The sequence below is a fragment of the Sphaeramia orbicularis genome, chromosome 20 (assembly GCF_902148855.1).
Source record: "Sphaeramia orbicularis chromosome 20, fSphaOr1.1, whole genome shotgun sequence".
NCBI classification, from domain to species: Eukaryota; Metazoa; Chordata; class Actinopteri; order Kurtiformes; family Apogonidae; genus Sphaeramia; species Sphaeramia orbicularis.
This window is the reverse complement of record NC_043976.1, coordinates 21181406-21208701: the sequence shown is the minus strand read 5'-3', so window position 1 is coordinate 21208701 and position 27296 is coordinate 21181406. Positions and strand designations below refer to the sequence as shown.

Below are 27296 nucleotides of genomic sequence, written 5' to 3'. Positions count from 1 at the left end.
TACCAAGTAAACAAGAAAACATTGAAATTATGTTAAATTGAAACAAGGAAGTACAGTGAATGTGTTTTATTTATAGTGCAAGAAATGAACAAGTAATTTCGTAGTGGTTTCTCTCTCGATTTCACAGCAGAAAGCACGACGGTATTAAACTGAACTGTGTCAGTGAAGGAGCAGATCTCAAAATAGCTGTCAATCAAATGGGATTCAGCCTTTCGACTGATCCTCCAATCAGCATGTGGAACCCCAGCGTCCAGCCCGGCCGAGGTCCGCCCACAGCTCCATTCACCCCCAGAGACGCTGAGCGTCCGGGGGCGGGACAACATCGTGGCATTTATCCAATTACTGTCCAGTTTTGAGACAATGAAAAAAACAGTTCCACTCAGTCCCATTGAAGTGCATGGACGCTGAGCGTCTACGGGCAAATGCACTGAGCAGAGATCGTATGAGAAAACAGCGCAACAGGAATGTATGAGAAGTGAACAACATCGAGTCCGCTGATTTGTGATAAAGCTGATTCTGAACGAACTTGTCTTTGATATGAACGTGTTCTAACACATTTGTAGTCAATGAAATGTCAACACAACCGTACATATTTAACCATTTAATTTTCGTAATTTTAGGGGAAGCCGGGCTTCCCTTGCAGTCTATGAGAAATTGCCTCTGTAGTGATTGGAGGAGGAACTGTTCAGAACCTGGTTAAAGCCTGTCGACAGTAAACCATCATAAAACTGTATCTGCAGTTGGACGTGGGCATTAAATTTGTTTAAAGTGACATTAAAAAGGGCATTAAAGAGCATTAAATTACACTTGAGGCAGATCAAGCACATGTGTTCTGGTCCTGTCCTGGTATTGTTGGCTTTTAGGGAGATATGATCAAACTGATGTATTCAGTTTTTGGTGTTCATTTTGATATGTCATTGGCTACTTTGTTTTTTAGTATGTAAAAGTGACGTATATCTGTTTAGAATACTGCTTGCTGCAGCAATACTGCGTGCTGCAGGCAAAAAAGCCATCACCAAATATTGGCTGAAAGAGAACCCTCCCTCAATCTCCTTGGTGATAAAAATTGCCAATTGTCAACATCTAACCATTTAATGAAAATGATGACCTATAATCACCAAATACAACAATACAAGGGTGTAAAGTATTGGAAAAAATGGGACTTTTTTTTTCAATCTGTGGACAGTAAACAATATATAAATGTCTGAATGTACCTGTGACCATTTCTGTTTGTTTTGTGCCTTATACTAAAACAATAAAAAAAAAAAAGTACAAAAAAAGCATTAAATTATATTTGCTGATACCTGCAGAAACCCTGTATTTGTAAATTGTTCACTTAATGTGTTTATGCATCACTTTATTCTCATATTTTACATGCATGTACGTGCGTATTCTCGGAAATTCTGCGTTTTCTCAAAATACCCCCCTCCCCCAGCTGTGTTTTTTTTACACCAGCATAGAGATCTGGGATAAACATGGTAGCAGTTAGACTTTCACCTGAGCAGTTAATCACTCGTGTTTGGAGCCACGGCCGAGTTAGCACAGATCAGTTTGTGTTAAAACAGATCAAGGTCAGGGACTTGGTAAATGTCTGTGATCGTAATCGGAGCGCGCTCTGTTTCGCTGAAAGTCTTCATTTACAAGAATCGCTTATCGCATTTTATAGAAGGATGGGGAGGGAATATAAAAGGTTGCTCATGGCCTTGTACAGTATCTGTTTTAACACAGTGTTTTTGTTTTGGTTTTACAGAGCAGCGAAGCCTGTGGGAGGGAGGACGGACATTAAACAGACTAACTCAGGCACCACCACTCAGGTCTGCAAGGATTCAAAGGCTGTCGTCTAGGAGCTGACAACCCTGAACCCCTCCTCGGCAAACACAAACCTGACAAACCCACCACTCCAATCCTCAATAACCCCACAACCTCATAGTGTCCCCACTACCCAGAATCTCCCTCAACCCAACCCGATCCCACCCCACGATTGCCACTGTATCCTGCAAAACCTGTCAACATGCAATAGGGTGGATGTGCACCGAGAAATGACCGACTAAAACACCATTACCTGAGTCTATGTGAAGACAACGCTATTTTAACACATTTATTGATGATTTCAGTCTCAAATTTATTGGACAACAAAAAAAAAAAAAAAGAAATACAAGCTAATGAGATAAATGCATGGTACTGTATGAAATTAAGGGAAATCCAAAGTGATACACTGCATAGATAATTTCCCTTTGGATAAACGTCTGTTGGTATGGTTAAAACAAATATGTACATCATGCCATTGAAATACAAAAGAAACATTTAAGGGGAGAAACCAACTTGCGTACAGTAGCTTATTTTCGGGGGTATTATGTTTCTGTTTTTTTTTTTTTTTTTCTTTTGTTATTTTATTAATCTAACAATGCTTGAGTACTGTATTTAAAATTAACCAATGCCAGTGCTGTGAAAGTTGTAGTTGTTGTCTTCATATATAGTCACCCAGCTTACCTTGTATGCTGACATTAAAAAAAAAAAAAGAGTTCATCTATCTATATGGATGTGTATGACTTGCAAGAGTATCATATTCCGAAAAATAACACAAAAGTTTTTTTCATGTGGACAAAAAGGACAAAACTGGTGTTAGCAGTAATCAGTAGAAGTGTGACCACCCAGGAGTGAAGGTTAAGCGAACCTTTACTTCCTCAAGGGTCGACTTGTCCCATTTTAACATGACCCCACACTGGCATAGCATCACTGGAGCATCTTTTGACCAACAGCGGAGGCAAAGGCGCCGCCACACTCGTACTTTTTAATCCAGAAAATTTGGCCAGTTACATTTAACGGTGGTAATTTTTATTGCGCACATTCTGTAATGCCAGTAAACTTAAAGAGTCCACCCTCCAGAGAGCTTTGTACGGGGCGTCATGCCAAACGCATGTCCTCCAGTGAATGAAAAAATCCTCTCCATTCCAGTGATTTTGTGTCAGTGGATCGTCCCCCCTCTCCCCCCACAGTTTTGTCGATCACATCTACACCCATTGTGTGTGTTGTATTGACCCGCCAAGGCATCAACTGGGTGCTTTAATGCCTGCAGTCTGTAGTGCATCTTTTAAGTGGAGGGGGCCTGCGCTAGGGTCGCAGACTCCCTCCACTAAAGGCCACTTTGAGTTACTTGTTCACTGACATTGAGGATGTGTCGTCTTCGCTGTGAGTGCAAAGTGTAATAAGGCTGTTTCTGTTACTGAAATGCAGTAAAAACACCTCAGTTCATGTGGAAAAGAGATGTGTGTCTTTGTGTCTTTTTTTTATTCTGCAAAAAAAAACAACGTATAAATAACCATAACTGTTTTTATCACTCAGCACATTTTCCAAGAGCAAAATGGAACTTGACTTTCACTCTAAAGGCAGTTTTTCTGCACCTTCTACAAAATGTGTTTGACTCATACACTTACAAGGATATAATGAATATTTATTGCATCTTGTTTTCTTTTTAAATGTCTATGCTACTACAGTCATGAAGGGTATTTTAAGAGAAAATTACAACCCAATGCCCAAAATACTTTTTTTTTTCATTTTTCATTTCATTTATTTATTTGTATCAGACATGTAAATAGTTACAGTCCATAGAGTATTATAAACATTAAAAATAATAATAATAATAAAAAGAAGGGTATTTTAAGAGAAAATTACAACCCAATGCCCAAAATACTTTTTTTTCATTTTTCATTTATTTATTTGTATCAGACATGTAAATAGTTACAGTCCATAGAGTATTATAAACATTAAAAAAAATAAATAAAAAGAAGGGTATTTTAAGAGAAAATTACAACCCAATGCCCAAAATACTTTTTTTTGTCATTTTTCATTTATTTATTTGTATCAGACATGTAAATAGTTACAGTCCATAGAGTATTATAAACATTAAAAAAATAATAACAAAAAGAAGGGTATTTTAAGAGAAAATTACAACCCAATGCCCAAAATACATTTTTTTCATTTTTCATTTCATTTATTTGTATCAGACGTGTAAAAAGTTACAGTCCACAGAGTATTATAAACATTAAAAAAAAATAATAATAAAAAGGGTTATAAATATAAAAACAACATGCATGCATGCACACACCCTATCTTCAATAACAAGTATAAAGATGCTGGTGCCAGTATTTAACAAGTGTAGAATCAGCATAAAAGTCAGAGTTAACAATTGTAAAAATCACAACATTTCTACAGTGACTTAAACGCAATATAAAATTCAAAATTGCTTTCCGTAACATGTCATAATAAGAGCGAGCATTATTAAAACAGAACATACCACTAGCACTACAGCTACGATAAAAACCATGTATAATACGGAATGCATTGTTAAAAGCAACTCTGACTGAGTGAGCAGTACGTTTAAAATTAGCCCATAAGTAACAGATAAATATTCGAGTAAAAAGATATGAACAATTGATTCTTAACAGTAGTGAAACAAAAATAAAAACCTGCGAGAGATAAAATTACTCCTGCCATAAAGACTCCAGTGTATAATAGTGTGTTTGTTTTAGGTTTAAGTCATGATACATGATGACTTAAATCCTAAAAAAATAAAATACCACTATTTTTAGGTATATCTTATAGTAAACTGATTTGACTTCATTGTATTTATAGCTATTCTATTCAGCCCTTATAGAGAGAGAACTTCCAAATGATTTTTTCCTACATTTTATAACCTTTATTTAACCAGGAAAAAAAAAAAAAAAACTCATTGAGATTAAAAATCTCTTTTTCAAGAGTGTCCTGGCCAAGACAGCAGCAGCAGCAGAAGTTACACAAAATGGAAATCACAGCCATACATCCACACTAACACACATAAACACAATGAAAGTCAGTACTAAAAACAAACTTAAAACTGATACGAACATTTAACTTTTCTTAAGGAAATTATCCCCAGTTATATTATCCTGTCACTGAAAAATGCTAAATAATCAGGTATTTTCCTATTTAACCCATAAAGACCCAGTGTTACTTTTATGTCAGTTTCCAAATGAATGTTTCTCTCTCTTTAACCTTCCTAAAGAGATTCATCACCATTTATTGTAGTATTATCTTCTGTATTGGGCATTTTTTCAGTGTAAATCATGTATCTCCCCTTATATTTAAGTAGCTGATGATGTAGATGTTCATGAAAACTCAGAGTAAATTCAAAGGTTATTATATCAAAACTGAGAAAACTGAAGAAATGTTGACTTTTTCAGCAAATCTATCATTAACTGAACATAAAAACAAGCATCTACAACCACTTTCCCTTGTCAAAACACATGGGTTTTATTGGTGAATCAATGCCCCAGAAGATGAACGTCCAACTGAGTCAAATCTGATGCTATTAAAAAGCTGTAAAAATGCATTATACCTGAATTATGGAACTCTGTTGATAGGATTAGTGGTTCAAAAGTTATTAAACATCAGTATCAGTAGGTGCTTTTGGTTGCTGGTGACTTTAGGACTTGGTGGGTTAACTATTCACATCTCCCTTTAACCCTTTATAGGACACTCACAGAAATACTCTGAAATTCAACATTTCAACTTTAGTATGCTGTTGGAGGACATAATAGGACTTTATTGCTTTTGTGAAATTTTTCAAAAAATTTTATTATGTGGAAAATCAAGGTGAAGTTATCATATTTGGCTCCTTACCCGTAAGTGGCAAAAAAAAAAAAAAAAAAAAAAAAAAACACATGTAAGTTGAACATCATTCCTTACATTAGTACCATTACTTCCTAACAAAGCAGGTACACTCACTGTTCATGCAGACGTGGACCTTATAGACCCTGTAGACCACATTGGACCTGAGATTCTTGCCTCACTGTCCTCACTGGAACTGTCACTGTCTTGTAATGTGAATATGTGCGGAAATGACTAAAAATAGTCACTTGCCTGATAAAGGGATAATTCTGAATAAAATATTATCATTTAGAGTGTTTATTTGCTGAAAGAACTCTAATTGTGGAAAAAAACAAAAAAAACCATCTTTTTTAAACACAATGCTGATATTTTAACCCTTTCATGCATACTGGACACTCCAGTGGACAGCTATTCTACGGCTGTTCTATTGTTTATTCATGGGTTTTGATGTTTTAGTTCCATATCAGGACTCTTATGCATCATCCAAAACACCGCAATTCATACAGTTACTGTAACTTTGCTGTTCTTGATAAACCTGATCTGCAGTAACATGTTTTAGTGTAAATCAATTGCTAATTGTTATTAGACTGTAATTAACAAAGAATTTTTCTTTTTTTTTTTTTTTTGCATATCCTCCTGAGACCCAGCAATGTATTTTGTCCTCTATAGGCGACAAAAGTTTGACAGTTTTACTTTAAAAATGCTGTCCATTACAAAGGATATTCCATTAAAAAAATCAATCAATAATAAAAATAATTTTAAAAATGTATCTGAAAAAACTGGTGCATTATGCAGTTTCCAATCAAGACAATTTTTTAATGTAAAAAAGCTAAAACTGTCCATTTCCTGGGTCTCAGGAGGATATTATCTCCATGAAATGAGTAATAACTAATATTAGAGTGTGAGAAAATGTGAGAAAACAGTAGCAATTTAGCAATTAGTGGCAGTAAAAAAGCTTTTGTTTCATAGTTTTCACACAGTATATCACTTTCTGATGATGATTTTTAAATAAATGTTTCTTTGCTTTGAAACATAAATGCATGGTGTCCAGCTGAGTGGACATTTTTGTAACTCCATGAAAAACGCATTCATAAAAAAAATAAATAAATAAATAAATTGCATTGTTTTTTCATGCCTAAAGAGGAACAAAAACACTCAAGAAAAAAATATTGAATAAGATTCTCATAATTTGTGCATGAAAGGGTTAACTTAAGAAGAGGTCAGAAATTAAAGGTGGGGTAGGAGATCTTGGAAAAACAGTTCAAGCAAGCTACATTTTGAAAATTCACAATTCAAAAGTCCAAACCCATGTCTTCAGACTTCCCCCCAAAGCCACGCCTCCAGAATACTGGCACGTGCAATGCTTGTTCCCGAGGGTTCACGAGTGCTGCACAGCAACAATTTGCCCGGCTCCAGCTCCGGCTCCGGCCCCGGTTTGCAGATCCATGCATACCTCATCCAGTCTCCTCCAACACCCCCACTCTTACAGAACAGCCCCAGTTCAAACCTATCTGGCTAACGTTACATTTCCTACTGATTTATGTTAGTGACAAAACAGTTTGCTGGTGAACTTTCCATCCTAATACAGTTGTCCCTCACTACAACGCGGTTCACCTTTCGTAGCCTCGCTGTTTCGCAGATTTTTTTTGTGCAATTTTGTATGCTTTTTTTACAGCGTATGAATGCGTATTGTGTTCTGCGTCCTGATTGGCTAAGGGACTGTAGACCATTGTCAATCAGTTTCCTCCGTGCCGTGTCTCCTATGCAGTACAGAATACTTCGGCTTGCCAAATTTACACAAATGTTCGATCGCTAGCAGTAGTGTGACTCTGAAGTGCTGTATGTTTGCGAGTTTTCTCCCCTGACAAAACCCACAATGTCAACGAAACGTTCTGCACCAACAAAAGCACCTGCGGTCGCACCCAAAAGGCAGAGGAAGATGCTGTGAAATACGTGTGAGTCACTATTAATAATTTCTTATGTGTCCAATCTCGTAGTTTGATCATTAAAATTAAATTTGTTATTTCTAAAAGCTATCATATTTATTTATAGGAAAACATTTATATTTTTATTTCTCAAACGAATATTTGGGCCTGAAAACCGGTTTTGATCTTTGGTTTCATTCTATAATGCTGTACTTATTTTTTAAAATCTACGAAGGTTTGAACTTTGAGAGTGTTTAAACAAGAGAGAAATGTGAGAAAATGTTAATGCCTGTCTGCGAAAAGTGTATAAAGTGTGTGGTGAGGGCTTTTACAGCCTTAAAACATATATAATAATTGTAAAAAATAAAGCTGACTACTTCGTGGATTTCGCCTATTGCGGATTATTTTTAGAACGTAACCCCCGCAATAAACAAGGGACCACTGTATAACTAATGTAGCCAAGCTCTGGCTCTGGCTTCGTTTCCTGTACAAGTGCTCCAAGCCTCGGAGAACGCACGATTCATGCACGAAGAGGGGTACGCATAGAGGGGGGGGGGGGGGGGCAAATGGCAGTTGAGTTTGATAGACATATCACCATTCAATCATTTCGATGGGCCGGTTAAAATGATTGGATGGTGGTTTTTAAGTCCTGTCCATTCCACAGGTGACTAGATTTTTTTTTTTTTTGTGTTAGAGCATTTAATTAATTGGTTGTAATTGGGGTGTGAAGGGGATTTTAAGCAATATAGTAAAAAAAAATGCTCCAGGAAAACATCTCCTACCTCTCCTTTAATATTTAGTGAAACGTCCCTGATGTCCCTGGGTGCTTTATCCCACTCCTGGTGCTAGCATGCAAACAGTTTGACTTTGTTTGATGACTTGTGAGAGTCCATGAGGGTGAAATCCGTGTTAATTTTTATTCAACAGCTGTATTTTTCTTCCCCTGCGGCATTTCCAGGATGTTCTGTTGGCTCCAAAAATATTTCACAGTTTAATATGTAACAAGTACAACCCAAAAATTAGATCATCCCCTGTTGCTGTCCTTTGTGTTATTGGCAGATTAAATGACCAACTAAGGAATTTCTGATGTCATGACATTCTGTTAATTTATACTGCATGAAACATTTACTGCACTACTCATTACAGAGGAAAAGGAAATTTCCCAATAGGCAATTTTTAACCCAGCAGGTAGCACAAACATAGACCTGTCAGAGCCATACCTTTGTTGCATCAGTCCATCACCTTTACTTGTTTTCCCAATCTCCTTGTGCTGCCCATCAGCACACACACACACACACACACACACACCGCCTCCACATCACCAAACGCTCTCTTTGCGCTCCCATTAGCGAGATGAATGAGCGAATGGGACAGCGGCGCTCTAATTCAACCTCACTGACTAATGGACTCAGCTGGCAGCTACATCTGCTAGCCATTGGGAAGCGCTAAGGCTGTTCACACACATTAGCAGCAGATCTCTATTCCAGAAGCTTGTTCAGGTAGTGGCAGACCAGCTTGAGGCTGTGTTACACCAAAGATGAATTGCTCTGCTCTGACCAGCCAATATGGGAAGTGAACCTTACTGCCCAAAATAGAACAAAATCAATGCGACTGTGGAGCTTGTCCCTACTATGCAAAAGCAAATGCCAGAGCCATTGATTTTTCCATCTGAATTATATCCCATCGACCCCCTTGAAGTCCTCTAAATTAGTGGTGTATTAACAGGAGGATAAAAGAGTGAGGGGGGATCCTATAGATGTTGATAAATGTCCATAACACGATTCAAGCCAAAATTCTAATAGTTGTCTCTCCTGGATGAGTCACTAGCATTTGTGTGTGTACTTTCATAAGCCAGTAGTTTCCAACCTTTTTTGGTTCGTGACCCCATTTCAACATCACAAATTTCTGGCGACCCCAGACATTCAAAACGGAGACATTTTGCTTTTTGCTCAAATTAACTCTTTCATGCATGAATTATAAGAACCTTAATGGGTCAAAACACAGTTATGTCCCATCAGAGAGCAAACTTTAATTGACTGCCATTCCAATATTTGTTTCAATAAAAAGTAGCACCTTGTTTTGGATGATCCCTTTTGGTATAACTAAAGCAAAAATTAATTTAATAGTAAAAAATATGGGTCAAATTGTTTCTAAAATGTCCCGTCAGAGAGATTTTGAATATCATGTTTTGACCCTAATCAAGTTATTTTTCCTGTTTTTATTCCTCTTTATGCATGAAAAAAACAATGCGATTGAAATTTTTTTTTATGAACCTATTTTTCATGGAGTTGCAAAAATATCCACTCAGCTGGACATCATGCATTTAATTTTTGAAGCAAAGAAACATGTATTTACTGACATGCTGAATGAAAACTATGAAATATTTTTTTACTGCTGCTAATCTGATGTTTTGTCACATTTTAACATACTCTAATATTAGTTATTACTCACTTTATGGAGATAATATGCAAAAACAAAAAAAAACAAAAACCTTTTTGTTTAAGAAAAATGGTTAATTACAGTCTATTAACAATAACAAGCAATTGATTTACACTCAAACCTGTTACTGCAGATCCGATTTATCAAGAACAGCAAAGTTACAGTAATGGCATGAATTACAATGTATGGGATGATGCATAGCTGTCCACTGTGTTGGCTGATATGGAACTAAAACAACAAAATCCATGAATATATAAGAGAACAGCTATGGAATAGCTGTCCACTGTAGTGACCACTATGCATGAAAGGGTTAATTTGTTTTTCATCATGTAATAGTTTGCTATACTATGTTACAAATAAACATTAATTTAGACGACATTTAGTCTATATAATGTACAGGGTGGGGAAGCAAAATTTACAATATTTTGAGGCAGGGATTGAAAGACAGTGTATGACCAATTAGTTTATTGAAAGTCATGAGAATTTCTTTGCCACAAGAAAATGTACGTAATAGAAAATGTTTTTATTCTATGTGTCCTCCTTCTTTCTCAATAACTGCCTTCACACGCTTCCTGAAACTTGCGCAAGTGTTCCTCAAATATTCGGGTGACAACTTCTCCCATTCTTCTTTAATAGTATCTTCCGGACTTTCTCGTAATAGTTTTGCTCATAGTCATTCTCTTCTTTCCATTATAAACAGTCTTTATGGACACTCCGACTATTTTTGAAATCTCCTTTGGTGTGACGAGTGCATTCAGCAAATCACACACTCTTTGACGTTTGCTTTCCTGATTACTCATATGGGCAAAAGTTTCTGAAAAGGTATGGATAATAGTGTTAGGTATGATTATGACCTGCTGAGAAAAAACACCTAAATGTTCATTGTAAATTTTGCTTCCCCACCCTGTATATTATTATGGATGGAAGCAGAAAAGTCAGGTGTAGATTACTGTACAAAGTGAGAATTTTATTTTCCTTGGTCAGGATATGTACAGTCAGTCCAGCTTGGATTTACAAGGCTGACAATTAACACTGAAAAAACAATAACTCAAACTATGAATTATGAAAGAGCTGCAGCATCTGAAACCGACCACAATGAACATTTGAAAGATAAACAGTACCACAATGTTTCAGTTTCAGCTTCAGACTTTGTCATGTCTTTTATGTATTGTGATTGTCTCTCTCAACTCACCATATATTTTTTATTAGTATGTTTTTTTTTCTTGTTTTATCAATTACTTGAAATTTCAGGCAACTCCATTTGAAATCCAGCCGACCCCAAGGTTGAAAAACACTGTCATAAGCAGACCCAAGATAAGGAGCTGTTTCGGTCCACAGAGCCTTTTGTGAGCTCATTTCAGGTCTTAACAGTAGCTCCAAGTGGCTGTGGTGGTGCACACTGTTCCTGCACACAGAGGAATCTAAACTGTCAGTGCAACTCTCCCTCATATTAGAACTAATCTGCCACTGAGCAACTTTATCCAGGCCCGATTAGTCACGGCAGAGGAGCACCACGGAGCTGGAGGCTGAAGCTCTGACGTCTTTCTGCATTTCTCTGTAATGCACCGAGGAGGGTCTAGAAGAACGGTGCAGTGAAGTGAGCAATCACAGAGTATGGATAAGTGGTGCTTTCTCTGGCTCTAACTAAGAAATCAATTTGTTCTGTGGAGAGACGAGTGATTACTAACTAATAGATGAGTGGAAGATTGCTTCAACTGCCAGACTAGTGTGTTCTCCAATTCAGAAATCAGCAGCTTGAGAATCTTTGAATGTAAAATGACAGTTGTTTGATTACTTTGTTGTACAGAAGACCATCATGTACTTAAACAACAGATATGAAGTTAATTAACCCATAAAGACCCAGTGGTATTTATGTGGCAGCTCCCAAATAGGAAGTTTTCTCTATATGTAACCATCCTTAAGTGATTTATCACCATTTATTGTAATATTATTCTGTATTTTGTGTTTTTTTTCAGTGAAAATCATGCATTTTTCTACATTTAATTTACTGATCATGTAGATGTTCATAAAAGCACAAAGTCGACGATTATTATATCAAAAATAGAAAAAAATGAAGAATAAATGGACTTTTTCAGAAAAATCTGTCACTAACTGAACATAAACAGAATAGAATAGAATAGAATAGAATAGAATAGAATAGAATAGGCTTTACTGTCATTGCAAAATATCTTTCTGCTGTGCAACGAAATGTTGTTTTACATTCTGCAAGGTGCTCAAGTAAGACACACACAACTGTAAATTAAAAAATAAAATATAAATCTTAAACATTTAAGTAATAAAGATAATGCAAGTGTAAAAAAAAAAGGTGAAGTAAAAAATGGCTGTAAAAAACATTTTTACATCACCATTTATTGTAATATTATCCTCTGTAATTATTGTTTTTTCTGTTAAAAAACAAAAAAAAAGGTATTTTTCTATATTTAATTTACTGATCATGTAGATCAGGGGTGTCAAACTCATTTTAGTTCAGGGGCCACATTCAGCCCGATTTGATCTCCAGTGGGCCAGACCAGTAAAATAATAACAGTGAAAAAAGTAAAATTATATGATGATCAGGTTTACGTCTACAAAGTTTCCTTAAAAATCTGAATAACATGAACAATTTGAATTGTCTTAAGAAAAACAAATGCAATTTTAACAATATTCTGCCTCAGTTTATCAGTTTATCATTTACACATGTGCATTACAATCGCACAAAACATTTAGTAACAGGCAGAATATTGGTAAAACTGCATTTATTTTCCTTAAGACATTTCCATTTGTTCATATTTGTTCAGGTTATTCACTTTTTTTGGTAATGTGAACATTTTCATGTAATTTTACTTTTTTTACACCAAAAAACAAAGAAAATTTGGGGTTGTCATTATTTATAGGTTATTATGATAATATTTTACTGGTTCTGACCCACTTAAAATCTAATTGGACTGTATGTGTCTGTATGCGGAACCTGAATTAAAATGATTTTGACACCATTGATTATTAATATCTTCAGTGTAATTTTTGCAATTTTTCACAAATTCATCCCACGGGCCGGATTGGACCCTTTGGCGGGCCAGATTTGGCCCCTGGGTCGCATGTTTGACACCTGTGATGTAGATGTTCATAAAGGCTCAGAGTAAAGTTAAGGATTACTATATCAAAAATAGGAAAAAACTGAAGAAAAAGGGACTTTTTCAGCAAAATCTATCATTAACTGAACATAAACCAAGTGTGTCCATCCACTGTTATTGATCCAACTTTATGGGTTTTACTGGTGAATCAATGTTGTAGAAGATGATGGTGTTTCCACGGTAACTACAGAGTCTCCGAACATCCAAACGGGTCATATCTGACAAGCATGAGAAGACGACAAACTGTATTTTACCTGAATTATCTCAACACATTGATAGGCTTAGTGGTTCAGAAGTTATTAGACATTTTATATCAGTAGATAATTTTGGTTGCCAGTGGCTGGGTCTTCTAGGATCAAAGGAAAAAACAAAACAAAACAAGAAAATAAATAAATAAAGTATCTTTTCTTAAAGTGTCTTGTAAGGTCTTAGTCCATCACATGCCCTAAGAACACATGTACAGCTTCAATATATTCCGTTCTTTGGTGTTTTGGTGATGAATGTAGAGTCTCAAATCTCTCATAGGTGTGAATGATAAATCCATTTTCATCATTATCAAACCATTCAGTGAGTTCTATGAATGCAATGTTATCATCCTGACGAGAATACTCCCATTAGGTTTTTTCATCTTGCGTGACATCAGTGCTTGATCTCATGAATCATGTTATTTGTAAGAGTAACCGAGAACTCATCTGATGGTGACTAACTGCAGATTAAAGGTAGTGATGACAGAAGTATATTTAGATTTAGCTGTTGGATTTTAAGTCAATTTTTTTGGCTATAAATATATATATATATACAATCACGTAAAAAATTACTATCCCCTTGTTTTGTTCAGTTTTCTTGTTCATTTTAATGCCTGGTACAACTAAAGGTACATTTGTTTGAACAAATATAATGATAACAACAAAAATAGCTCATAAGTGTTTAATTTAAGAGCTGATATCTAGACATTTTCCGTAGATTTCTTGACAATAACCAAAATCACTTAAATTCTTACATCAATCATTCATTCGTTCATTTATTCATTATCTGAACCTGCTTTATCCTCACTAGGGTCACGGGGCTCACTTGGAGCCTATCCCAGCTATTTATGGGTGAATCAATCAATCAATCAATCAGTCACTCAGTCAAATTTTACTTATAAAGTGCCAAATCATAACAAAAGTTATCTCATGACACTTTACATATTAAGCCGGTCAAAACCAGACTCTCAATATCTATGACATTGTACTGCCAAAAACAGTGCTTTTTTGGCATTCTATGTTTTCTTTTCTGTCTCTTTTAGTCACATGATACACACAGGAGTTAGTACTTAATTGCATAACCACTGTTTTTGATGATGTTTGATGGCTAATAATTTTTTCCACGACTGTATATTTGGCTATATAATATCTATAAATAACAATCTACAAATACTGGTTGTAAAAAAGAGTTTCTTTCTACTGAATATTGTAATTTCTTAGTTTTTCTCAAAAAAAAAAAAAATTGCATTGCTCCACTATTTCATATTAAACGATCATTTTCATTACACTTCAAACCTTCTCTATGAACCTCCATACTATAATAAATGCTGCTCAACCATCAGTTATGCACTAAATTACTAAATTCTTCTGAAAAATATAAAGGTCAGTGGCCTCAAACTCAACTGTTTTCCTGTGCAGAGGACAAACAACTCAGCAGGTTTAGCATGTGAGTCCAATTCTGGCTCATGATATCTTAATGTGATTCCTTGGTCATACCAGTCAGGAAACTGAGTTTTTTCTTGTCCTCATTTGAGGAAGTAAAATGTCTGGGTCAGTTGTAAAAAAGACCCAAAAAGGATTCATTGTTCAGCTTCTTGAGAATGTTGTTTTTACTAATATTGTGTCATTAGGAGACTCTACATTCGGTGCTGCTCACCATGACCCACTTCCCACAGTTCCGTCATTTAAAGCATGACACATTTAAATCCTCTTTCATTTTTACTGGATTACAGTCTGACGCGCCTCGACTTTTTATGACATTTACTTTATCAGACTCTGGATACGAGTCTGTTTCCTTTTAAAAATCACATGTCTGTTTCTGTTGTACCTACAGTGTGATATTTACTTACAAAGGCAAACAGTTCTCATCTCCTTTAGCCAACACCCATATCGAAAGGCTGCCTGACTCACAGTGTGGCACAATGTGGGAGGACGGTGATACTGATACTAGTCCTAAAGAGGAGAAAGAGCTGGGTGGGTGTCATCCTGACAATGGAAACTTAGTCTACGAAGTTCATCAGCATTTCAAAGATCCTCTTTACTGTCACTCACTGCGGTGATTCACTGAAAAACACATGTAGACAGACGTTCGGGATAATGACGTTGGACAAAGAGGTGCTTTCTCCTGAGCACCAGCGTGCTTTCAGTTTTGATATTAGCCTCAGATTCTGGATTCTGGTTTCAGGTTGTTCACCTGCTGACTGATAGGTAATGACAACACACCCTTTAATAATCTAAATCACTTTATTAATTTAAGTTAGGTAGAGACACTAAACATTGGAACCACATTTGCTCTGCTTTGGAGCAGTCTTCAGAAATTACAAAAAAAAAAAAAAAAAAGGCTTATGTCATACTGTCAAAAAAAAAAGGCAAAAATTAAGAGGTAGAGAATTTAGGCTCATCTCTGTGACTGAAGGAATGACGCCTATTGGAATGTAGTTGAAAGTCAAAAACTAGTTGTCCCAAAGGTATATAAAATATCCATACATCTGATGGTGAAGACATACATCATTTTGGGGTATTCACAACAGTTACATTAAAACATTTACATTTCACTTGGACTGGACAAGGTGGACAATGGACAGGAGAGTTAATGTGTTACTTTGGAAAAAAGTACGGAAAGCTACTGCCTTAATACATTTCCCTCATCAACACATTGGTGCTGCGACAGCGGTTTTGCCTGTAGTTACAGCCTATGCAGGGTTATTTTATTTTAACAAATAATAATGGTAACAGATACATTTACAATATAAACACCACAGATCTTGAAAATAAAGACAAGTGAGAGAAATAAAAATTTATTTCCTCTTGATTTCTCCCAAAGCAGTACATTCTGAATGTGTCACACATGCTGGTTCAACCCAGGACACTGACTCCCTTGTTCACTTTTAATTTGAGAACTTAATCAATTCAGACTTGAAATAACAGGACCATTAAGGGACACCGAGTCCCATTACTCTGGAAGCTCCTTTGACGATTAGAGCCAGCCACAATGCAGCCATCAAATGTCCCATTTGGAATGCGTAGACTTCATTATCAACATGCTACATGTCTGTAACTTTTTTTTAAACAATAACAAAATATGATTAACTTAAATGCAAGATATTATTTTATTTGAAATGGCGTATATCTGTAGTATGCAGACTGACTTCCTGCCTGACAGAGAGCCTCTGTGTGGGGAGAGGGGTAGTTAAATACTGTGTTGAACCATTCCTACACAGAGAATGCTGGCAGTGTAGAGAAAAATCAGAAATTACAGTGCATGTCTACAAAAACAAAAAAAAAAGTGAAAAAGATTTTTACTGTTTGTACAGTAACATACTGTATATTTCACAATGACACTAGATAAGGCTGGTGACTACATTACGTAAATAGTTAATTATTGGATACCTTTTTTGTATGATTTCAAAAAACTAGTGACACAGAATATAGACAGTTTCTTTAAACAAATTAAAATAAAAAAAAGACAAAATAAAGTCAAATAAATCCTTTGTGTAGTACACAGCTTTCTTTGTTCCAGAGGAACAATATGGTAAACCTTTGCATTTGCTCAATGCAAGTGCACCAGTCTAGATTCAGTCTTTTCTTCCTTCCCTCTTCCCCATTTTCATCCTCAGTGGTTGTTTCCTCATGCTTGCAGGTTTTATGTGCCCCTGTTTGGGTTGCAAACAGCGCCCGCTAGATCCCATTCTTAGCCTCATTGTTGTTCATGGCCTCCTTTCTTTGAGCTAAGAAGGGGTACATGCATTTGTCGGCACCGAGGAATCGGTACATGCACACAATGGCCTCAAAGGGCAGGATGCTGTGGAAGAAAGAAAAAGAGCGGGCAGAGGTAAGGTATATGACAGAAAATACTCATGTAGAGTTTAATAAAGCTAAAAGTGTTGAAATAAAGACTGTTCACCTTTTCATGAAGTTAACCATATAGACGATGCGAGGTGTGCAGATCATGGGCTGGTCGGTGAGGATGGCCCTCATGGCCTGTTTCACACAGAACTCTGGCTTCAGAGGAGGCAGAAAAGGCTCGATCTCTTTCCTGAAAATAAGCAAACACACAAAATGTCACCAATTAGAACATTTAGAAAAGACCAAATAATCATGATCGAGTTATCTACAATTAAATAACGCTGGTTGGAAGACGATTTTTTTTTAGAACTTGTGTATTGGGTTCCGTGTTTGGGCAGAGACATTTCTCCTAAGTGTCGGAGCTGTAAAACCGAAAGAACATGCCACCTGCTGACTGTAACCATCAAACAAAGTGAGGACTATTAGAGCGGCAGAGGGAGGGGGGGGGTTAGCCCAGGTGCACCTGTTGGTAAAGTTTCCCTGGGAAAGTTGCTGTCTTTGTTTAGGCAAAGTGCTGACCAATGGCATAAAAATGACTTTATACCTCGAACACACCACAAAACATCAGTGGCTGCTTTGAAGTACAAAATAGTGTTTGTGTGGCAATTTTATATAGTGAAAATCAGATGACAAACTCAACACATGGGAACGCCAGCTTTAAAAAAAAAAAAAAAAAAAAAAGAGCTTACTGACACTAACCTTATTCTACAGCCTTTGAACATTCCCGTGTCGACCAGGTAAGGGCACACCAGAGTCATGTTGATGCCGTCCTTCTCCGAGGCCTTTAGCTCATGGCTCAGTGATTCGTGGAACCCAATGGCACCAAACTTGCTGGCACAGTAATCCTGAGGGAATAAAGACAGAACAGGTTAGCCCTGTAAAACTCAGCTCCTGCTTGCACCCAGAGACCACAGAGAACATTATCAAACATGCCCCTAGGGCAAACAGGGCTCTAATGATACAGCCACAAAACCCGAGCAAGCCTGTCCGCTGTTCTACAGTTTCATTAGCATTCTTCTTCAGTGCATCAGGAGACTGCTCAGCTTGGCAGGAAGGGTTTGATGTGGTTCGCCGTGAAGTAAACTTTAAAAAAAAAAAAAAAAAAAAAAAAAAAAGAAAAAGGCTTGGGCAAACACAGATGCACGTCGATAAAAATGAGGAGGATAAAGAGATTTGACTGTGCCCACATAATAGACAAGGCTTTGGTTTCCTGAAATTTAAACGAACGTTTGAAATCACATTGGAGGCATTTCCCAAAAGCATAATAGGTATAAAAACTGACTACACTTGAGTCCCTTTGAAGGAGCACTTAGTCATTATGAATGAATGCTTGTACAATAAAAGCAAATGCACAGCTATAAAAACAAAGGCAAATGGACTAGTACTCCCCACAGACTATCTGAAAATGACACTAATCTCAACCATATACGGATAAAAAGGGAACGCTATTCTCTAAGAATATCAAAATAAAAACTTCAAGATACTGATTTACTCTTTGCTAGGAAAGAGATGAAATGACCTCATTTATCCATTAAAATAACAGGAATCTGTACTGCAGGAGGAGGAGACTTTAAAAAAAAAAAAAAAAAAAAAAAGCTATAGGAGGAAAACCAAAACCTCGTCCATTGAAGGCTGCTGTGAGCTGAATACTGAGTGAGTACCAAGTTGTTCACAAAGCAGTGATGAAGATGTCTCTGTCCCTTGGGGAGCTGTCAGCTCATTCTGGCCCCAGGGCCAGAGCCCAATAGGGGCCCCACACCCCCACTGCTGTACATAGAGGAATCTGTAAGAGGCTCCCCAATGCTCATCTGTGTCCCTTAATTTAACAGGTGGAGGGACAACTAGAGAAAGGGGGCCTAACCTCCCCCATCTCAGTGTGCTAGCTGGCACATGGAGGGCTGTAGAGAAAAGCACTGGTTCTGGATGGTGGGAACGATGAATGTGTGAGTTGTTGTATATGATACTAACCTCCACTCCAGCTGTGCTGAATAAACCCAGGGAGCTGGCAACTGTCACAATGTGACCATGATTCAGCTCCAGCATCTTGGGGAGAAACGCCTTGGTGGTCTGGAGGAAGGACAGAAGAGACAGAAGGGCAAGAGACAAAAAAAGAAGGTTAGTTCACTTGTGCAGTTTGTCTGTGCCAAAGCCCTTTGATCCTCTCTGCCTCCCTTTCATTCCCCTTCTCTATCTGTTTCTCCTTCTTCTCCATGGTGATGCAGAGAGAGGCGTCTGAATGAGAATTCATAACGGGCACAAAAAAAAAAAAAAAATCAGACTGACTACTGGAAGGGCAGCATTAAAAAATACAAAATATCTCAAGTGGTAGGTGTAAATTAGACGCTGAAAGGAGAGAAGTAGGAGGGATTTCCCCTTCTGAGGTGTGTATTCACTGAGCGGTCAGGTATGAGGTGTGCAAGTGTGCGCTACTCTACAAGTCTGTCCTTTTCCCACACAGATCTGATACCCAGCGTTGCCTGGCTCTAAAGAGTTGGTGACAACACCAATCATGGGCTTCCGTTCACTCAACACGTCCAACAATGCAATTCAGCCTCTCCGTCTTCCCACACAGGCTTGCAGCCTGCCTGAGCAGCAGTCAGCAGAACAATCGCTTGTGAGATGAGCAGCGAGATGAAAGACTTTCACCCCGGTGCCACGTGAGAGCCTGAGTGGTTCTACTGGCTGATCCAATGAGGGTTAGTGAGGTGGTGAGAAGAGCAACACTGGGGAGGAGATTCAGGGGGAGAAAAAAAAAAAAAAAAAAGCCGACAGTTACAGTTGATTAACCTATGGATCCATTCCCCAGTCTGGCTGTCTGACGACTGTAGAGCTTCCCTGCACACAGCATGAGCCAATCAGCAGGTGTGACATGTGACAGCAATGATAGGAACTGACCAATCACTCTCCCAATAGGAGGTCCGCAAACAACCAGCAGGCCTTTTGTTATTAAGGAGTACTGGAGCCATTCACGTCAGATGTGCGCTGCCATAGTGAAGAACAATGTGGAGCCTGCCCCCTTAATGTCACTGAGGTTACGCTGAAAAAAAACAGACGTTAATCATTTTCCTAGGTTTGATAAATTTATCACCAAGTCAATTTTACCATTTGCTGCTTCCAATATGTAATGTGGCCTCTAAAAATTAATACCTCTGGTTGTTGAGGGATTCTCAGCAGAACTTACCAGCTTATCATGACTAAAAAATGCTTATTATTTTTCACATTTTCAGCTCAAGTTTCCAATCATTTTGTGGTCATATAATTTAAAAGGTAACAGTTGCTTGCTGCTTGGTACAGTACGAGAGCCTGGCCAATGAAGTGATTCAACCTCCTTTGTGAATATTTGCTGGAGGGAAGCACAGAGCCAGAAAGAGCATGGTACCAGGTAGTACAGCCATGAAACCACTGGCAGGGGGAGGAAAGGCCTCATTAAAGCTGCACCCAGAGATTAACTGCATTAGACCTACTGACTTCTAGTGTAATATCTGTTTTAGGCTCCACATCTGTCTCTGACAAGAAGCAGCTCGAAGACATCTTTCTTCTCATTATTCCGGCAAATAAAACTGGAAGTAATAAGTCATATGTAAGCTGAGGAAGGCTGGTGTAAAGATGACCTCACTGTTTGGGAGTTGACTCTATACCTTGGTATAACTGATCTGACTCGGCTCCAAACATCTGCACTTTTCCAGGACATATATTTTCAAGTTGCTGCAATAATCAGCTCATCGTATGCTGAGGCCCAAAGAAAGGGGGGAGAGAGAGAACATGAAGCCTGGGCAAAAGCTGAGAAAGGCCTCTGCGAGCCAGAATGGCAGTGGATGAGGGAGGGAGTTGCGTGCAAATGAAGCATTAACTTAAGATATGCCCATACCTGACTTGAGCCAAAGTTTCCCACTCCCACAGCAACTTTCAGAGAGTAGGGAATGACTTGATCTGGCACAATACCCCACAACCAAAGCCAACATTCAGATACAACTGGACAATTTTGCTGAGTGGTCTGAAAATTACTGGAACTGATGGAGAACGGGCCGATTCCCTCAGCTGGAGGACGGGGCAAAACGTGACAAAGTGTCCCGTCTCTCTCCCGCCCTCCCATGATGTCCTGCTTCTCATGGCAGCTCTGGCATGTGGGTATGACCCCCGCTGACCTCTCAGACACAAAATGTGTGAAGGCGACCAGGGACTCGTGTCTTACATCAGAGCAGCCGTAATTGGGTCTCAACGCTCCCTTGTTCCGCTAAATTACCCACTGACACAGCCGGGCCTCCTTGGCCTATGTGGGGGTGCCCTGCTGCTGCACCCCCTAATTGGTGTGTGCCCCCAGGAGCATTTAAGCCACACAAAGCTTCTTGCAGCTGGGGTGTCAGGCTGCATTAGTGCTAACGCCTGACCAACAGGAATATGAACAAAATATTGGCCTTTGCGTCGGACCAGATGGCCATTTAATTGGGCTGACTTCTTCCTCAACGAAAGAATGAAGGAAAGGGAGAGAAACGCCTGTGTGGAACTCGTCTGATGCTACAACAGATCATGGAATTTGAGTGGGCTGGGTTTTGTGGCCAGCGGGGATGCAGACTGGTCAGGTTGTGGTGGCTATGGTCAGTCGATTGCTCCCTGCTATTGTTGACTAAATCTCACCCCCCCTGCGGACTGCACAGTCCAATTTACCTGAAAAGAAAACACATCAATAAGCCAGGAAGGAAGCGCTATGACCACACTACAAAAGTGTGCAGATCTCACAGTATTAAGCATTTGATCTTAAGCGCCTTCTCAAACAAATAATGTACTTTTTAGATGTGACTTCTGGCTCTGGGAAAAGACAGCAGACTAAATTTTCAATTAAGATTAAACTGATGTTTTTTAAGTTTTGTTGTCAATAGGGGAGTAACTCACGGCATGTTCCCCACAATGATGGCATCACGACACAGATTCTGAGACACTTGATACAGCGCGAGACAATGATCTGCGATACATCTATGTCTGTAACTGAACAAGAAACAAAAAAACTCCCTCTATAATGTAAAAGCAGGAACCATGTATTCGCTCATTGTATTGCGGTATCAGTTTCACAGATTGACAACTGAGATGAAATGATGTACATACAAGTGCATCGAGTCTTCGCTTAGCGTCTTATCATATATTGACTGAAACTTCATGTCCACATGTGCCGTGAGTTTAAATGGCCTCAGTATTTGGTGCCTGTGTGTCAATATCTTATCGCAGAAGGAAGTAATATGATTCATCGCTATACTGATGTCTCACCCCGCAGCTGTATTAATAAGGACACATTTTGGGTTTCATTTTTAGCTCCCATCCCTATAAACAGGTACATGCACACCGAGAGACCCAACACGGATTAGTCATGGTGAGCCGAGGGGTACAGGTGCACCAGGCCTAAGGGGGGGCCCATATAAAACCAGTCAAGTAGGACCCTTCTGCCTGGCTGCCTCCTTTCTCTGGCTACAGCAGGAATGCGGCCTGCGGAACTTGGCTCCTGTCGCCTGGCATCTTGTCAAGCTGATCCACAGACAAGAAACCAATTGTCAGATAAAGTGGGTCAGCAGCAGCTTACCATTACCCTCTCGCCTCGCCTGTGGATGGGACGACACTGCCTTCCTTCCTCTTTTCTTTCCCCTGCTCTTTTCCCGCCATGTCACTCCTGAGCGCTCTGTGCTTTCATGTCATCGAATAAGAGAGGTAGGATTTCTATGAGAGGGGGAATGCCTGCTTATTGTTCATAAACCACCTGTTGGATAACCGGTTCAAGATGCTGAGGATGACTTCCTTTCATGTCATTCCACCACACACACTAAGCACCAAAAAACTCTGGTAACACTGGGTGAAATTACACATTTCCCATCCTGGCATGACTACAAACTAAGGATTGAACATCACAAAATTGCCAGCTGGACTAATCACAGCATCATCAGACAAATTAAATGTGATGCCCCCCTGCCTCATAAAAACATAAAGAGAAAGAAGGACTGAGTCATCACTGTTAGTCCGTTGTGTGGCCTCCATGACTCCCATGCAGCTGCACCCACTGCCTCCAGATCAGGTTGGGAGGAGTCAAGGGGGGGCTGTGGAAGGAGGATGGATAAAGTCTGAGCTGGGCCGAGGTATTACACACACATTTCCATCCCTGTCTTAAGTCTGTCACACTACCAAAAGATGAGAATGCACATGTTCAGTTAAAATAATTACCTTCTCTTTGCTCATTATCTGTATGTGGTGAGAGCTGGGATGAAGTTTTTGGATTGTCAGTTATTTCTGTCGTCAGATTGATTAAAATCATATTAACACTGCTGCATATTTAAATAATGAGGACACCTTTAGTCATTAACATCCCTTGCTAAAGTGTCACAAGAATAAGAAAATCACAAAAGCAGAGTGGAGAATAGTGGGGCAAAGCAAACATCTGTGTAAATCAAAATAACTAGAGCTAAATGGCTCACTAATCTAATTTTTTACTCATTAAAAACATGCTGCTCAGTGATATCCCTTATGTGTAAACATTCTATAAAAAAAAGGCTCATTTAACATCCACTTTGTATGATTAAGTCCTAAAATGGGGGCATTTGCTCAAGTCATAAACCACAATTAAGCCATTTTAAAAACTAGAAAGAAAAAAACAAAACAAAAAAAACATTTGTTTATTGTACCACCTGCATGCATTAACCAACTGTACAGTGTTTGTGTTAGAGGAAAGCAGACAGGTCCCTGTTAGTCTAATCTCCATTCATCTAGCTTGTGTCTTTAATGAACCACATCCTCCATTCTGGCTGTCGCCATTCATTAAGTCCTTCTTTCATCTGCCCCTCCTACCCTAAAGAAACCACCCTCTCTGCAGAATATGGGAGAACACAAATACAGACCCCCATTAAGAACACCAAATCTACCACCCAACCACTGGATCCTGACTCCAAATCCTGGATCTAAAAGGATGTGGAGATGGACAGCGGAGAGGCGCATGAATAGTTGAATGGATCATCCATTAAAGAGGAAAAACACAACCTGCCTGACTGACAACAAGAGATTTTCATGCTCAATTAGAGAGCTTCAAATCACTTTGGTTTCATGGTATCACTGAGAATTCAGTTCTGCGTAAAAAGAAGAGCCTGCAGCCAAAGTCTCATAAATGAACATCTTTCATCTTCCTTCATTTGACACATTATTTAGTACATCATGGCAAATACAATCAAAAGATTAAATGGTACATTCAGAACTGTACCATCAGGCACATTCCCAATCCTTGCAATTTATGCCACAGCAGGTCTATAAACTAATTTGTGCAACATATCTAAAGTTGTCTAACAAAGGAAACTATAGCTAAGCAATACAGTCTGTTCTCATTAGTGGTTAATTTGTGAATGCAAGAGGGGAGGGGGGCTTTAAAAAGGTAAAACAACTCAGTCTTATCTGTAAGATTTCCCCCCCCTTGAATGAAAATGTAATTCCTGTGATAGAGTTCAATTTCTGTCATTTTACAAACATGCGAAAACCCATAATAACACCTGGCCCTTTCAATGCTTGTGCTTTATCTATAGTACAACATATTCCCTCCATCACCCACCGAACCTTTCAGATAAGTATTCATGCTGAAAGGTCCAAGGAACAGAGCCAGGGTAAAATCTAATACACAACAAAACACTGCCTGCCAACAAAATGTGGTGAGCCGATCTGAGACAGACTCAACCCATGTACGGAGCACCCCGCTTCCATCACAAGAGTCAGATTTGTGCAAAACATCACTGCAAAGATGGGCTGAAATACCATAGGAATCATCACAGATTAAGGCTGCCAGAAAGTGCAAAAGATAGGACGTGGAAGACAAAAACAGTGACTTTCCTCTGACGAAATGAAACCATGTCAAGCTGAAATATGAAGATTCAACTATTTATGGTCATACTTCACTCATTTCTGATACACAGATACAGGCAGGCACACACGCATACTTAGACACACACTTATCTTATTAAGTTTGACACATGAAAGGATAAGATTATGGATAGGCATGCAAGTCAGAGTGGAAACATTCCTACAAACCTGGCATTACTGTAAACACATTTGATAGCTATGTGTTCATGGAAACTGAAGCATAGGCCTGTTTCATAAGGACATCATCATCATCATATTGGAAGTCCTTATAAAATCAAAACATCACTCAAATTACTCTTTTCAGCCAAAGTAGGCAGTCTGAGTAGGTTGTGATTCAACTCACCCAGAAGTGTGCATGGCAGTTGACCACCATGGTGCGCTCGATCAGTTCATCGGGACACTCCAGTAGATGATGGCCAGACACGACACCGGCGTTGTTGATCAGTATGTCCACTTCTCCCACTTCACGGCGCACCTTCTCAGCTGTGGAATACACACTCTCGCGTTTTCCCACATCACACACGTAGGTGTAGACCTGCGGCTGGAAAGGAGGCACTTCCTCGACTCCTCCAACAGGACCTGTGGAGGTGGAGACAGATCAGAATATGTCCCAGATGGAAGCTGTGATCCAAGTTTTTAAACAAATAAATTAAAAACAACAACGGATGATTTTGTATTTGCTGTGCGTAATCTTGGCTACCTGGAGAAGTTTCCTCTCAGGGGAATATTAAAAGATCACCTGATTGAGGTCTCAGAAGTCAGAAATGACAATTTAAAGGTATGAGTTAAGACATCAGCGTATCCTTTATACGCATTCTTACATATTTTCTGCGCATGTGTTTGTGGAATACAGTTTATTCCTGCAGATACAGCACAAACAGCCCATGCGTTTCCGCTGACCACGCGTAAAAATATGGCCAGAACTGATAAGAACAAACCACACTTACCGTCTTTAGTTACGGGAGCGTCCAGTTCGTGGTAAATCTGACGCACCATCTCCGCCGTTTCTTCGTTGCTTTGGCTGTTTATGTCCCATAACACTAAGATCGCCCTTCTCCGAGCGAACTCCTTTGCGAACAAACGACCGAGGCCGCTTCCAGCCCCGGTGATCACACACACCTGTCCCGCCACGCTCTTCTCCTTTGGCCGCACAACCCACTTAGCCCCGGCTGTTACAAAAGCCCACAGCACCTTCAGAATAACCACGAAGAACTCCGCAATGATTATCATCATCTTGCCCAAGATTGAATCAACTCTTTAAGTCAAAAAAAAAAAAAAAAAAAAAAAGGAAAAAAAAAAAAAAAAAACAGGAGCGCAAGGGAAGGTTTTTCTTTTGCAACCTGTTTGCAGCAGATAGGCAGGGCAACAGCGAAAAACTTAGAAAGACAGGAAATGCCAACAACGCACAAAAGTGGCGACAAAACGCAAGAATGAGCGCAGCTTATGAGTGGATGGAAGTGGAGAGGAATCAAGATGCAACTCAAGTCAGAGTCCAGGTGCCACTGCAACACAGACCTGCAATGAATTGTGAGCAGCTCCTACTACAGCCCGTGCCTCCTACTTCCTCTGCCGCTCCTCCACTCAACTCATCCTCACCGCATCTCACTCGCTATTTATTCAATCCACCCATCAATGCTGGACCCAATAGGACTGAGGCTGGAGCGCCTGTCACAATGAAACGCCGACTCCACACATTACATTAAAAGGTGATGTAACCTGAAACATTTCACTCAACACTAATCTGCGGCGATTTTCTTTGACCAATTTAACATCCCCGGGGAAAATTTAGATCATAGATTGTATCATATCCTTAAAAAGCCACCGGTTTTTCAGTTGGACTTTTCTTTTTTTCTTTTTTTTTCTTTTTAATTTTCTTAGTTATTCATAATAACAGATGTAACGGACAGTAACAGTCAAATACTCATCTACTTTTACAAGTGTTGATATGAATGGTGATTAAGTCCAATAAATATCCATATAATGATTCATTCAGACCCACAGAAACCCAGTTCATCCATGCATTTATTGAGTTTTAAGTACATGGTTTGGATTTTGATAATTACATACAGACAATGATTTGACAATGACTATCTAAGAAAAAAAAAAAAAAAAAAAAAAAAAGGAAATTTCCCTATGGGATGAATAAAGTATCTATCTATCTATCTATCTATCTATCTATCTATCTATCT

At 38.8% G+C, this 27296-nt stretch overlaps 2 protein-coding genes across 3 annotated transcripts in view; one reads left to right on the top strand and one right to left on the bottom strand.

The window, feature by feature from the left end:
- The window catches only part of stau2 (staufen double-stranded RNA binding protein 2), an 88970-nt gene extending 85883 nt beyond the window's left edge, over window positions 1–3087 (top strand). The window contains exon 15 of the mRNA XM_030123333.1: window positions 1751–3087. Coding sequence (XP_029979193.1) covers window positions 1751–1786 — 36 coding nt within the window. The 3' untranslated portion in view covers window positions 1787–3087. The remainder of the gene's footprint in view (window positions 1–1750) is intronic.
- Window positions 3088–16168: 13081 nt separating this feature from the next.
- On the bottom strand, window positions 16169–26718 carry rdh10a (retinol dehydrogenase 10a). 2 transcript variants are annotated; one of them, XM_030122979.1, is made up of 7 exons: window positions 26413–26718; window positions 26055–26368; window positions 25451–25686; window positions 19201–19299; window positions 17932–18077; window positions 17291–17422; window positions 16169–17188 (listed from the first exon to the last, which is right to left on the bottom strand). In XM_030122979.1, the coding sequence occupies exons 2-7, from the start codon at window positions 26338–26340 to the stop codon at window positions 17065–17067; spliced, it is 1023 nt and encodes a 340-aa protein (XP_029978839.1). In that variant the 5' UTR covers window positions 26341–26368; window positions 26413–26718; the 3' UTR covers window positions 16169–17064. The 2 variants fall into 2 exon arrangements, with proteins under 2 accessions (XP_029978839.1, XP_029978840.1); XM_030122980.1 differs by having other exon boundaries at window positions 26055–26381; window positions 26417–26718.
- Between the last annotated feature and the right edge of the window lie 578 nt (window positions 26719–27296).

Coding starts and splice junctions, on each gene's coding strand:
- rdh10a (XM_030122979.1), bottom strand. CDS start 26,340: ATGATGATAATCATTGCGGAGTTCTTCGTGGTTATTCTGAAGGTGCTG. Junction 19,300..25,450: donor ACTGCCATGCACACTTCTGG/GTGAGTTGAATC, acceptor TCCTTCCTCCAG/ACCACCAAGGCGTTTCTCCC. Junction 17,423..17,931: donor TTCAAAGGCTGTAGAATAAG/GTTAGTGTCAGT, acceptor GCTTATTTTCAG/GAAAGAGATCGAGCCTTTTC.